This window comes from Neopelma chrysocephalum, unplaced genomic scaffold, assembly GCF_003984885.1.
Source record: "Neopelma chrysocephalum unplaced genomic scaffold, ASM398488v2 Primary Assembly neopelma1_131, whole genome shotgun sequence".
NCBI classification, from domain to species: domain Eukaryota; kingdom Metazoa; phylum Chordata; class Aves; order Passeriformes; family Pipridae; genus Neopelma; species Neopelma chrysocephalum.
The window spans coordinates 1,787,706-1,802,103 of NW_020897793.1; the positions used below are offsets into that span (position 1 = coordinate 1,787,706).

The 14,398-nt window shown below is 41.0% G+C and overlaps 1 protein-coding gene across 4 annotated transcripts in view; it reads left to right on the forward strand.

The window, feature by feature from the left end:
• The first annotated feature begins 241 nt into the window (after positions 1-241).
• The window catches only part of OGDHL (oxoglutarate dehydrogenase like), a 52,823-nt gene continuing 38,666 nt past the window's right edge, over positions 242-14,398 (forward strand). The window contains exons 1-3 of one of the 4 annotated variants that reach the window (XM_027698617.1): positions 242-299; positions 4,908-5,142; positions 11,240-11,419. In XM_027698617.1, the coding sequence (XP_027554418.1) occupies positions 4,936-5,142; positions 11,240-11,419 (387 nt within the window). In that variant the 5' untranslated portion in view covers positions 242-299; positions 4,908-4,935. Of the gene's footprint in view, positions 300-364; positions 452-698; positions 722-4,655; positions 4,772-4,907; positions 5,143-11,239; positions 11,420-14,398 lie in introns of those variants that run through there. The other 3 variants (XM_027698615.1, XM_027698618.1, XM_027698616.1) reach the window with 3 other exon arrangements.

Consider the following 14,398-nt stretch of genomic DNA (forward strand, 5'->3'; position numbering starts at 1 on the left):
TGGGGGGGTCCCTAAAGGACTGTCTGGGAACACGGACCCGCAATGGCGCCCTGGGCTCTGAGGGGGCAAGGGGGCGTGGCCGATGCTGGGTGTGTCGGGGGGATGGGGCTATGACTGGGTGTGGGGGCGTAGCCAGGAGCGGGTGTGTCCGGGGGCGGGGCAATGCCTGGGTGTGTCGGGGGCGTGGCCATGGCTGGGTGTGTCCGGGGGGCGGGGCCGTGTCCCGCGCGCGGCTGTGCCGGTGCGGCGCGCGGCCCCGCCCCGCCGTGACCTCAGCGCGCGCGCCCCACGTGACGCAGGTGCGGCCCCCGCCCCGCCGCTGCCGGTGTTCCCTCCCTGCCCTCCCTTCCCTTCCCTGCCCTGCCCTTCCCTTCCCTGCCCTGCCCTTCCCTGCCCTGCCCTGCCCTTCCCTCCCCTCCGCGGATGCGCCGGAGCCTCCCCGCCCCCGCAGGTCTGTCCGCGCCGGTGAGGGGCGGGGGGCGGCGGGGCCAAGCCGGGCCCGGCCGCGCAGGTCCCCGGGGCCGCTCGCCGTGCGGCTGAGGGGCGGTCGCGCCGCGGGCCGGGCGCCGGGGCGCGGGGCGAGCGGGGACGGCCCCTCCTGGCCCGGGCCCCGGTGGTGCCTCGGCCCCGCCGCACCGGGAGCGCTCCGAGAGCCCCGCGGGCTCCGGGCCCCGGTGGCGGCCGCGGTGGCCGGGACACCGGGGAAGGACGTGTCCTTGCGGTACGGGGAGGGGCAGGAGAGCAAACCCGACCCCTCACAGATACTGCCCCCTGCTCTTTTACAACGCATTGGTAGCCTGGAGTACCACGGTGATGTTGTCCCTTTGGTACCGCGGTCGTGTCATGCCCTTGGTACCCTGGTGATGTTATCCCTGTGGCACTGCTGTGATGTTGTCCTTTGGGTACCCACTGAAGGCATTTTTTTCCGAGGGGACAGTAATAAATCCGTTGGTTTCATGGCACTGAGATACCTCCGTTGCCCGAGGTTTACAGTGTGTGCCTTGTGGTGAACACGCTGCTTGAAAATTTCCTCCAGGTCAAAGTTCTGGATGGAGAATTGTGATTCTCTGTACAGGATGGTACATCTGTGCTGGGGGGAGAAGAAACATTTAGCACGTGGAGGTTTATATCCCTGAAGTAGCCTTGTTTAATAAGGATGTTCCATGCATCGCTAGTTTAAATTATCTATGACAGACTTTCGGAGAAACTTTATTATTTTCATCCATTTTTTTCATTGTTAGCCTCGTTTTATTAGAATTTTTCAATCTTAAAAAGTGATTTAGGAGTGAGTTGTATGCAGAATATAGAGAAAATGACCATGGCAGTGGATGAAAGAGTGCTTTTGTGAAATATGGGCCAGGCTTATTAATGACCACTTCTGCAGAGCATAAAGATCATTTGTTAACATTGGCAGCAGGGCTTCATGTGTGTTAAGAAACGCGGTAAGGGCACTGGCAATACTAGGAGGATAATGATTCATATGTGCAACATATTTATATTTAAAGTGATTTTGTAAAAAGCTGGATAAAGGCTTTGTTGTCACAAGTGCCTTGCTGTTTTCTGCATGCTTCTGTTGTCCTCTAGAAACCTGGGTAGAAATAATTCACAAGACTGCCTATGACATTAGGTCACTTCTAGAGCTGGAAGTGCCAAGGTGAAAGCTAACTCGCCGCTTGGGATGGAACAGCTGCAGAAATTTTCAGCTGCTCAGGGCTTTCATTTAATTCCACCATTTTGAAGGTGCTTTGGTGCATTAAATATCAGGTTGTTCTTTTGGTTCACTGCTTCTTTCTTATGTTTGACCTCCGGTAGGGATTTAATTAATACCATCCTTTAGGTTGCCCTTGGCTCAGCTTGATTCTGTGCCAATCACTGTTTTCATTTCAGGGTTGGTTTAGGAAACATAGTGGAGTGGAACAGGTCTAACTACTTCCGACTTCTGCCTGCTGTCCTGTGTGCAGGTTTTTGACTGACAGCCTCAAGGCTGAGTGGGCTGGAATGGTCTATGATCACACTGGTGGTCTCTGGTTTGTTTAGCTGCTGACAGCTGACATCTGTGCTGAAAAGCAGTGTGTGCAAAAGGAAGAACTAAGAAGAAGTCGGGTTTTTTGAGTCATATTAATCTGTAGTGAAATCTGACTGGAATTAAGCGATTTGTGACTCTGTCCATTTTTGTTTCATACACGCATAAAAATGGATGCATTACTTTTTCATGAGATAGGAATAATGTCTGTGGTAACAGTTCTCCTCACCTGTGATCTTTATATCTTCACAGGAGTGACCATAGCTCTTACAGATTGCATATTCAGTAGCTAGAGTTTGAAGTATGGTTCTGACTCCATTTTGAAATTTAAATGGAGCTGGAAGTGACTGGTACCACTTACAAACTCTGTGTTTCTGTTATATATTATGTCATTTGCATCCATTTTCAAATCTCCCTGACAAATTGTTGTTGTTCTTCTATGTGTTCTTTACTAAATGCTAGAAAAAAGGGCTGCACATTCTTCAGACAGACATATTATGGAGAAAAAATGTGAAATTACCCCTACTTAAGAAGCTTGCCACTGTAGTATGATAAACTGAGAAAAATGTTTCTCTCATTGTCTTATCTCCCAGATCTTTGCAGAGCCATTTTGAATGAGGGTAGGTAACCCTGTAGGGATGAGTGTCCACCCCTGAGGTATCTGTGCAAGAGTTTGGTGATAGAGGATGAGATTTGCATGCAGTAAGATAGGTGGAATAATAATTTCTCTCATAAAGTTGTAAGTGCCGTGGTGACCTCTCTGTTCTCACTGTTATAACATGTTGAAATCTTACCAAGTTTTGCAAAATGACATCATGCATACACAGGGTTACATCTTGAAGAGAGTTATGTATGCAGGCGGTGTATTAGCTCTGTCAGTGCTCTTGCAGTCACTCTGAGCTTTTGCAGGACTTAATCTATTTTCAAAATGGTGCTGGTAGTGTTTCTGTTCCTACAGTTGCCTCGGAGCCCAGATCAGAGACGAGGTGTTGACACAGGAGGAAATCGGTGTCGTAGTCAGCTTTCAATCTGTGAAACGGAAAATGACAAGTGAATATTGGTAGATAGGAAATAATGCTGATGTATGGGGATTTAGCATATCAGTATCCTAACTGTTGCCATTTTGCTGCAAATGCCAAATGGAGAGAGAAGAGTGTGTGGTTTTGAGGGGTTCATAGGATTACAGGAGGATGCTGCCTTGGGAGGATACTTTCCATGTGTCGGGCACCATGGAGAACATGGACAAGTGCTTGTTTGGAACATTCAGAAAGTGGATGATGGCAGCTGGTGTTAGGAACTACATGTCAGATCTGCTACTGGGTGAGAGTGAAAAGGCTGCAGAAGTCTTGAAAGTGGAAACAAGGGAATTTGGTGTGTCAAAGGAGGAGAGTTCCCTGCTGGGATGATACAGTTCAAGGTAGCAACTAGGAAAGGTCACCAGCACTTAAAATAGATGCAGAGTTAAAAATGTAGTGCCACAGAAGAACAAGGAGTAATACTGTTTTATTTAGTAAGAGCCCTTTTTCTTTTTTTCTAAAGATCAATATTAACTTTTAAATCGGAGGATGAAAAATGCAGCTCTTCCCATCCCTTAGAAATTTAGGAGTTTTGTAAGCATATATTTTGTTTTTTTAAGCAAGGGGGTGAGAGGAAAAACAGTGAGAAAATAATTTAATGGGATTTATATACAGAAAATGTTTACACAAAATTTTTAAGGTATCTATTACTTTTTGAATTAGAGATAAAGAAAACTTAATATGTAATGGGGAACATTAAAATGTATTCTATGACTCAAAATGACAGTGTTGTTTTTAAAACACTTTGAAGTTTACTTGACAGCTCAGTACCTTTGTTTTTTCTTAGCAACTGTTCAACTAGTCACACCAAACAAAAAACATTGTATTTTACCTTGTGACCAAATAAATGATTTCTGTCGGTGGACAACAAAACAAATGAGAGACACCTTGGAGTTAAATCTGAATTTTACTTCTTCTGAAGTAACCCTCTCTATTCTTGTACATTCCAAATACTTCTACAGTGAAAATGAAACTAATAGTTTCTTTTCACATTATTACTATTCCTTTGCAGTTGTAACAACTTCAGCATTAAGACTGTTCTATTTTGGGACTAGTGTAAGCTGCATTTGTTTGTGTTATTTTGAAGGTGAGCTCTGATTCCCTTTGCTAGCACTGGAGATGTTCAGCATTCCCAAGATTCAACCTTTATTGTTTTTCCCTTTGTGTTCAAAATTGTAGGGAATCTTCTCTCCTTGTTACAAAGCTGGTAAGAGTTCACTGGAAGAACAAGATAAATGTTGCTAGATAGGAGAACAAATTAACCTGAGCCTTTTCTTAGTGTAACACTGATTGAAGGCTAATGTCAGTATGAACACCTAACTAATGTTTCTAATTATTTTGTCAGCTCCATTACTCATGGCATAAATTTGAGGTAGCAGCTTTTTGTAACCATGGCGTCCGTGTTTGACACTGTTGGTTGAACCTACCCCAGCTTGACTTGGTAAAAGGTTGCAGCTTTCTAAACAGAGAAACAGCAGTCGGGGTTGCCCAGAGCTCCAGAAAAGTCAGTGATTAGCAGACTCATTTGTTCCCAGGGAACCAGGGCTCAGGGCATGCGGTACAAGGGGTGATTGCTTCAGGGGGATGTTATGAGTTACAGAAGCTGTGAGAGAGCTCCTGATGTGGGGGTGGCCATCAGCAGCGATTCCACTGCTCTAGGTCTAACCCTGAGGCGAGCTTCATGCCTAGGCCTGAGCTTTGTTGAAGAGCACTGTAGCCATAAACATCAGTTTTCACTGTGGGGCTGAAATGTGTTTGCAATTCATTGTCTCTTTTTCTGATTAAGTTTGGTTTTGTCTTATTAATAGACTTGGATCGTCTGTCTAATAAACAAACATGAGTCATCTGAAGTTGTTTGCAGCTGTGCTGAAGTGTCATGGCACTAAACTTCTGGAAAAGCAGAATATAGCCAGAAGGGCATTTTTACATGGCCAACGGTATCTTTCGTCAGGAACCTCAGAACCTTTCCTGAGTGGGGGCAATTCAAGTTATGTGGAGGAAATGTACTATGCATGGCTTGAAAACCCTGAAAGTGTACATAAGGTAAGTCTAAAACTCACCTTCAAATAATAATATTGGTTCAAGAGTGGTATGGGGTTTTTTTTAACCTTTTAACTTGTTTTTTTATAAAAAGCTCAGGAAAAGGGCTTGTATGAAATGAAATGAAGTGAAATTAATTTCCTGCATATTGATTGTTGTAAGATGTGATATTGCAACTATAAAAGTACAGAGGAGCCACAGGCATGGTGAGCTGAGGGGAAAGAATGAGAAGTCCAGACCAGAAATAGTAAGCTGCTCTGAAACTTTGTTCCTCTGTGGAAATGCTGTTCAAGCAGTCTGTTAAGTAACTAGTTACACATGCAAGAAGACCCAAGAATAAAATACATTTCATTTTTTTGGTTTATTGTAATAAGCTTGTATCATAGAATATGTTATATTTAAATAATGTGTGTTGACATTGGTACTTCCAAACTGTCTGAAGAAGATGAATGTTTAGTTCCCTTTAGGTAGCTCTGGAAGTTGTAACCTTAAAACTGAATCTGAAATTGTCAGAAAATTCTTCTGAACTATCTTGAAAAGTATTTTGTTTCATCTCTCTGCCTCTCTATCCAGGCAACACACATTTGTTTCATTTTTTTTTTGGAACTTTAAATCTATTGCCCAAATCCTTTCTTGTGGGCAAAATACATAGACTTATTTTCTAACAAGCTTCCTGCTGACAAGGAAGGCTCTGTTATGGTGATACATGTATAGTAACTTAAGAAGCTGATGAGAAGTCTGATAAATTCTAAGACAGAAAAGTCATTTTCTAGGGAAGTAATGTGAATTGTGCCCAAAATGTTTACCAAATAGGTTGTCTGTTCCCTTATTCTCGAGGCAGGTATATCAAAATGTCACTTAAAGTTGTTGTTCTAAGTTTGATAATGTATCTACAGCTTGAGGAAGTGATGCACTTTGAGGGGGGGAGGGAAAACAAAAAAGGAGACCAAAAAAGGCAGTTTGGGGTGGTTTTTTTGATGTTGTGTATGAATTTAGTCCTGTTGAAAGCTGACATATGCAGTGACAATCCTGAAGACTGACTGTTATTCACACAGCAGGTAGATTCTAGATCTGTTATGTTATCCCTTAAACTGGGACTGGAGAGAACTTCTCCAGGAGTGTCTCCTTCTCTCATCCCATCTGACTTGAGACCTTGTCCTGTAGCTGCCAGCTGAAGTTCCAGCCAGTGTGGAATGGACTAGCACGTTGTGGGGCTGCACTGAACTAATTCCTGAGAAGCCCTCATGATGTATGGGGCGTGTAGATCCATATCAACCCTTTTGTACTGAGGACACTGAGGGGATGAACTCAGGCATAAGGAGTGCAGGTGGTGACATCACGGTGGCATTGTTTTTATTTTATTTACATTATGTTGGTTAGTGGTGAACTTCTTCCTTTCGGAAGAATGAAATTCCTCGTTCAGACCCTTTGCAATGGAGTTCATTTTGCTGCTGGGAAGCCCGGCAAACCTCTCACGGGGTGAGCAGTTCCCCTCTGTGAGCACACCCCAAGTGCAGAGCCCTGCATCAGCCGGGAGCGGGGCGGCAGCGCTGAGCGCGGGGCCCGCCGCCGCCCGGAGCTGGCCAGGGTGCTGAACTAAGGCCTCGGAGAATTTAGACCTGCTCGTTGCTTTGCTGGTGCTCGGGAACAGGCGGAAATGCTGAAAGTCCTACCGAAAGGAGATCCAGTTTGTCTGGCACAGTCTAACGATGGATCCTGATGAGGTGATGTGCTTTGTAGGTTGAACAGTGACCGATAAACTAGCAGAAGTGAATTGACAGAGGAATGTAAATGTCCTGCTGGAGTCAGGTGTGGCCTAGGGAGTGGATCCCAGGCAATTCAAGATGCATTTTTGTCGTGGTTTAACCCCAGCTGGCAACTAAGCTCCACGCAGCTGCTCAGTCACCCCACCAGCAGGACTGGGAGAGAATCAGAAGGGTATAAGTGGGAAAACACTTGGGTTGAGATAAAGACAGTTTAATAGGGAAAACAAAAGCCATCCACGTGAGCAAAGCAAAGCAAGGAATTCATTCAACACTTTCTGTGGGCAGGCAGGTGCTCAGCCATCCCCAGGACAGCAGGTTTCCATCATGTGTGTAATGGTGACTTAGGAAGACAAATGCCATCACTCTGAACATCCCCCCTTCCTTGTTCTTTCCCCCAGCTTTATATGCTGAGCATAATGTCTTATGGTATGGGATATCCCTTGGGTCAACTGGGGTCAGCTGTCCTGACTGTGTCCCCTCCCAACTCCTTGTGCACCTCCAGCTGGTGGGGTGGAGTGAGAAGCAGAAAAGGCCTTGATGCTGTGTAAGTGCTGCTCAGCAGTAACGAAAACATCTCTATTTTACCAACCCCATTTTCAAATCCAAAACAGGCCCAAACCAGTTATTGTGCAGAAAATTAACTACCCCAGCCCAAACTAGCACAATTATGAAAATATGTGGATTCTTTTCTAGGTTAACTATGTGTAATATACTTGCAACAGTAATGAACCAAAGTAAATTCACTGTGTTCCTGGTTTATGAGGCTTAAAAGAAGAAGGTTGATGGAAATAATGGATTACAACTATTCTTGCCTAAATTATTAGGTTCTTCACAGCCTAGAAAAAAAGTGAGAGGGAGAAGAATGTTTCCAATTAATTTTACTTTGTTTCATCAACTTAATTAATTTTGGGTTTCTTGAAATCCATCTAATTTCATCAACTGAAAACTGTAAGTACTCACCCGAGATTTTTACTGATGGAAATTGTTCAGTTTGGGCTTTTATAAAACAGGTTAAAAATGCTAAGGGTTTAAATCACCTCATTTTCTTAAAAATACAGAAAAATTCATGCCATAATTTTATGACTATAGACAAGTTGTGAATTTGTCCTTCTGCTATGGAATGGAGTGGAAGTGTTGGAAAATAACGTCAAACCAAACCATGTGGTGTTGGTTTTGGTATTGTTGATAATTTGACTCTCTGCAGGTCACTCAGATTTCAATGTTTTATTCAGTATGTCCAGCACAGAGAACCTGTTTGTGCTAGGTGTTTAGATATAACATTCTGTTTAATTTTCCTCTTTATATCCTATTTCTCCTCATATTTCCTCTTCTCGGATAGCCCCTTTTCAGATGGGATGTGCCTCCTAGCTGATTAGATGGAAAAGCTTGATTTTTTTTTTTTTTGAGGGGGGTGTTTTTTGTTTGTTTTTTTGTTTTTTCCCCCTAGGCTTTAAAAATCATACTCTATTCACTTTTACTTAGAAACTCCAGTTAATCAAGGCTCCCCTAATGATTTCCCTCTCAGAAGATTTGACTGGACATTTCTTCCCTCGTGTACTTATTTAAAACTGTTTGAAATATGGCTGTCACATTCCAATGAGCATATTCAGTGTTTCTAAGAATCTCTCTGTTCTATGTATATCATGGTTGTATTTCATGGAATATGCATGCATATACATAGGAGCTTTTATTCTTTGTGCAAATCTCTTCCTGATGATTACCTGCTTTTCCTTGTGTTTTGAATTTCCCATCCTTAGAGTAGCCAAAACAACGATCAGAATAAAATGACGTGGTCTCTGAAAAAAGCGTCATTATTTCTCCTTGAAGCTTGGTGTCAGGGCCATAGATCATAAGAGAGAAGCTTGACAAGGCTCAGTTATTACTATCACAAGATTAATTACAAAACTGCATGGCTGGATATGGAGTACATAATGCCTGCTATGTTATCCTGCATGCAGCCACTCTACTGTGAGTGTGTAATCACTTCCTTGGCTTATGTACTAGGAAAAAGTGCGGGGGCTTTGTTTTGTTTTGACTTCATTTTATTTATTTTCTTTTTTAAGTGATGTAGTGATGCTCAGTGTGTGTCTTTTAAGGCTTTGCTGTCCTCACTGCAGTCGATAAATGTTGTGATGTCACTAGAAAAAAACAAACCATCAGGATAACGAATATGTTACTTGTTATTCTAAGTGCAACACTGTTTATTATATGAGAGTAGAATGTTGCCACTGAATCACTTGAATGGTGTTATATTACTTGAAAAAATAATGGTTAACTACAATATAGATTTGCTGACAGAAGGAAAAAAAAAGAATGTATCATCTATCACTATAGTAAGTTTGGTTTTTTGCAGATGTATTTTTCTGTTATAAGTCTTCTCTGCCATTTTCTTGAAGAACTTTACGAATTTAGTTGAGAAGCTGCAGGTTTGCTGTGAGACCAAGCTGGTCTTCTGTCTGTTCAGTCACATGGCAAATGCTGTTGCCAAAGTCTGACATTGATACACAGGACTTGAAGACTATAATCTGGTATCAATCTTGAAAGACACTATAGAAACTTGTAAAGGCTTTGATGGATGTGTATCTAGCAAAAACTAATTTTCTGTAGCCAAATGATGTATTTTCCCTCCCCTCTGATTAAATGTCAAGCCTACCCAACAAATCAATAAGTTCAAAAATGTGATAGGAAAAAATAGTATAGGTTCTTTCTGTCCCAGCTGGCTGCATCTTCAGATGTAAACATGTTCTTTATATTTGTGAGTTTGCATGAAGGAAGGGTCCTGTGCTGATTCTCCTTAAACAAGTCACTTGTTGGGCAAGTCTATTTGAATTTTGTTAGCAACTCTCTAGGCAGAGCACTTGTCTAAAAAAATATTCATTTGTTTGTGGGACTGTGCTGTGATAACTTTTACATCTAAATGAAAAGGTTTTGACTCGAAAAAGGAGTCAAATGCTAATGATGAGGTTCTAATCTACAGGTTCAATGAGTCCCCTCCACTTCCATAACTTGAACTTGGAAGGTTGGATGATGTTTAGCTCTTTTGTTCTTCCCCTCTCGTGGTTTTCTGAACACCTTAAATCTTGAAGAAATTTCAATGTGAAGACCTTTTGTTAATGAAAATGTGATTTTATAAATATTTGTCTGTTGTGCCATGTTTGTACTACATTCTTTTGATTCTTTTGTGTGTTCTGCAATGAATATATTAAGTAATCTTTTTAAAATAAACTCCCTGGGCTACTTTTTGTCTTTTCTGGCACTTGGTTCCTTGAAATGTGTTAGTTTGAAGCTCACAGCCAGGGTAAATAAAGTGCACTGCACAAAATTGAATTCATATCAGTTCTTCTATTCCAGTCACAAAGATGTTAAAGTTTTGAAATAGCTTTCTTTTTTTTCTGGAGTTAGCCAGCTGAGGGAAGTGTTTTATGACCTTTCATTAACTTGTATGGCAACCGTAAGCTGGGCACAAGTATTGCTTAGTTGCCTGCTAGTGCAAACTTCCTTCTTGGTTGAGTATAAGCATCTCAGATGTTTTATCCCATATGTCTGTTAGCATTCATGTATCTAATACCATTCTAATCTGAGACAGTGACCACCTCATTAGAATGGAAGCAATTCAGGAAAACAAGATTTGGGCATATGTGAGTGAAGTAGCTTGTGTAAAAGCGCAGATGGAAATGAAAGGATCTTTTCCTTGTTGTGATTCAGCTTCTGAAATAAGTACCCTTATAAAGTTATGACTTGGACCTGGAACCAGGTCCATAATTTCTTTCATAGCAAGGTGACCTAAGCTGATGAGGAAGGGATCTTAGAACAAAAGCCTCACTCAAAAAGGCTTTAATTGCTTTTAAACAGTTTCTTCAAGAAAATCCCTTAAGGACTGATTTTGATATAGTGTATTCAGTTATGAATTATAGAATTCATAAATTCTATAAATATCATTAAAGGAATGGATTAATTTCATTTATTAGAGTTCTTTGTTTTGTAGGCTCTTTACCAGCCACATAATGTCATACCCATTCCTGGTTGCCTGAATAAATAGCACAGTTAAAAAGAGCTGCGTGAATGGATAGTGGATGAAGGTGTTTTGCACTCATGTGCTGGAGAGTTTTCCAGTGAGCAAGCTCAGTGTAAGAAATGGGAGGAAAAGGGCTCTGTGTAAATAAAACATGCAGTTTCTACTGAGATTTGGCCATGTCAGTGCTCTCTTTTTGCTGGTAATTTGTGGTACTTAACACTGTAATGGAGTGCATTTGCACCTTGAAGGACCTGCTTTTGGTTGAGACTTCTGTTTGAGGTAACAAATTTTCCTTCCTTCTCTTTGTACACATGTCCAGTCCTGGGATTTGTTTTTCCGAAATGCTAATGCTGGCCAAGCACATGATCCCCATCTGCCAGCACAGCTGGAAAGAAAAGCCTCGTTTCTTCAGAGCCATGGCCTGGCCCAGACACCGGGTAAAGCTGAAAAGCTTGTTGAAGATCACCTTGCTGTGCAGTCTTTGATCAGAGCATACCAAGTAAGTGTTCTCTGGGGGGAGGTGTGGGAGGGCCTCTACTTTGCAAGCAATATTTTTATTGCTTTTTATGTTCTTGTTTGTCTTCTGGACCTAACTACTGTCTTTCTTCTGATCCAAAATATCTTGAACTAGACAGCATTTTATTTCCTGCATAGTGTCTAAACACAGAAGTGCTGAATTCAGACTGGGGTGATCCTCTGGTTTAGCAAACTCATTATCCATATTACCTGCAGACCTGTTGTTGGTCATCTGATTTAGCCTGGAAGCACTTTATGGAGATAGTTGTTAGTGAAAGGGGACATGAATCTCTTGGGGTTTGTCCCTTTACAAGGAGCAGGAGCCAAACAAGTCAAAGCTTAGCCTTTGCTGTTCTTTTGGCTCCCTGTACTGTATTAAGATTTTTTGTGTGTGTGTGATTCAGTAAGTTGCCTGACCAAACTGGAAACCCACATTATGTGAAATAACTGTGCTTCACGTGAAGGGAGTTTTCCTGTGTATACTGGTACTAGTGAATCTCCGGATGTGTGTAGTGAAGTAAGAACACTCCCCTCTCTTCAACAGCAAACTTTTCCATGATCCAAGTCTTCACCTCTGAGAAAGTTTGTATTACAGCTCTAAATGTTACTTTTTGTAAGAAAGGATGAAACGTACTTTCCTTCTTTTACATTTAGGGTGAATTTTGAGATTCCTGATTTGAGCAGGATTATAGATAAAAAGAGAGAGGAGAAGTGATGAATTAACTAGGAGCTGAATTTTGGAAGGCTGACAGAGTTTGGGTCAGCTTTGATGGATTTCTTTTAGAGAGCTGTTCATCAAAGCTGACTTTGTTTCACACTCAAATTTTTAACCCTTTTATTAAAATAAGAAATTAGGTCTAATATCGTTATTTTTCTCTAAATGAAGGAGGATTTTGGAAATAATACAGTGGTTTTGGTTACATGTTTTCTAAATGTAAAACAAATTTAAATATTTTTATTTAGACTTGTATGTAGTATTTTAATTTCAATAAAAGGCTTAAAAACAATGTAAAACAAATCAAAAAACCCCAACCCTGAAAAACAGATCTGTGTTGAGCAAAATATTCCTGTTTGATTTTTATTTTTTAAATAAGTATGTAACTTCCCAAGAAGTTTTCTACAGTTTGACTTGAGCAGATCTGTTCTGCCCTGCCTTAAGAATTTTAACTCCTGTCTGATGTCATCAGAGAACAGAAGAGAAACTTGTTGAAAGCCTTTTTTTGTACACATCGCATTGTCACCTTTGAGTTGGAAAGGTGTTGTAAAAGAGTATAAATGCTTGTGAATATAAAGAACATATGAAATTTGCTTAGAAATAGGTGTGTAGAAAACAACCACTTCTGCTTGCAGTAAAAAATTGGTGAAGAATTAGAGAAAACTGGAGAATGTGAGGCCGCTTTGCCATGATGTACTTGAAAATAGTTCAGGGATTGCCATTTTGTTCCCTGTATTTGAAAGAGTGTGCTGTCCAAGTCAAGAGATGGAACAGAAATGTCTGTGTAAATGGCAGGCACCTATGTGTCTGCAGCAAACAATCAAAGAGGATTGCCTAAGGCAACTGTCTGTTTTTTAAAAGGTATTTAATACCCTCTCAATTCAGTGTTGAAGGGGCATAATAATTTGTGACCTTCCTTTGCCTGATAATGAAGTGAAATGGTGAAGGATACAGGATTTTCATTTTTCAAACCTGTCAGTGTTTTATGGTTTTTGTGGCAAACTGCTTTGTGGTCTGCTGAGCTGGACTTCTGAAAAGGCAGTTAATCTATTGCTTCTTCTAATGTAGAGCACTGGACACACTGAAACAAGGATTTCCAGTGAAATGTGTGTGCTTAACGAAAGCACGTCTGGAAAAATTGATTTCTGGAGTCTTCTTTTATTTTGGGGTGGGGTTTTTTGTTTTGGTTTGGCTTCTACTGTTTGTTTGTTTTCTTTATTTTCTTTACATCTTAGTCTAGAAGTCTTGATTTTAAGGTCTGGTTAAATGCAAGTCTATACTTGCATTTAGTCGAAGTTATGACAATTGATGAAAATTTTTTATGCATATATTTCCACAAGGTTGATCTCCAATTTTTGCAGATGTTACTATTTCCTTCAGCCAGTGAAAGTAGTAGAAGTTATTAAGAATAGCTTGATATTGAGGAAAATATTGTCATCTAGTTAAATGCTCCTGAAGTGTAATATGGGACATCATTTTACTGATTTGCTCTTCTGGGTTTTGGCATTTTTGCTGGTCTTCTTCCTCTTCCTATTAATACTACAGAGCAGATGTAACTTAGGGAGGTGAATTCTTTCCCGTTGATGATGCTTGAGACAGAATTGTTTGCTTAGTTCCAGTCAGATAGACTTAGTGCTGCTGTAAACAGTCAGATGGCACAGATGATGCCGTGGGCATCATTTGGCCTGTCAGAGTTTTATTACTGGTGATTCATGAGATGCAAAGAATTGCAGAAGTCGGGCTGAGTTTACAGGGCTGGTGGTTCTAAAGAAGATGCTGCATTTCTGGTTTTTTTTATGACTGGAAACCATTTTGTTATGAACTCTCCTGTGAATATAGAATACTTGGATCACTCATACTCTATTACTGTGTGATGCATTTCACTGTTAATAATACAGTTTATAATTTCTTTTTTTTTTTAAGGGACAATTAGGATACTAATAGTGTGAATGAAATTCTACCCAAATGATCTTAATTCGTCATTAAAAAGAAATCTTTTAAGGAGAAAATATTCATATATTCATCTATACAAAGCTTTTAATGAGTTAATTTGGCATATGAGAGTCACACATAAGAGACATATTAAAAACTGTTTTATATTTGTGGCTCTATTGGATCAAAATTTCTTGTGTGGCAATGTTATATGATAATGTAAGGCACTAGTTTATAGCCACTTGTGGCATGCATTGACACCAGTTATACTGATGACTGAAAGCTGGCTAAATTCCCTACTCGATTTGTGTTCTT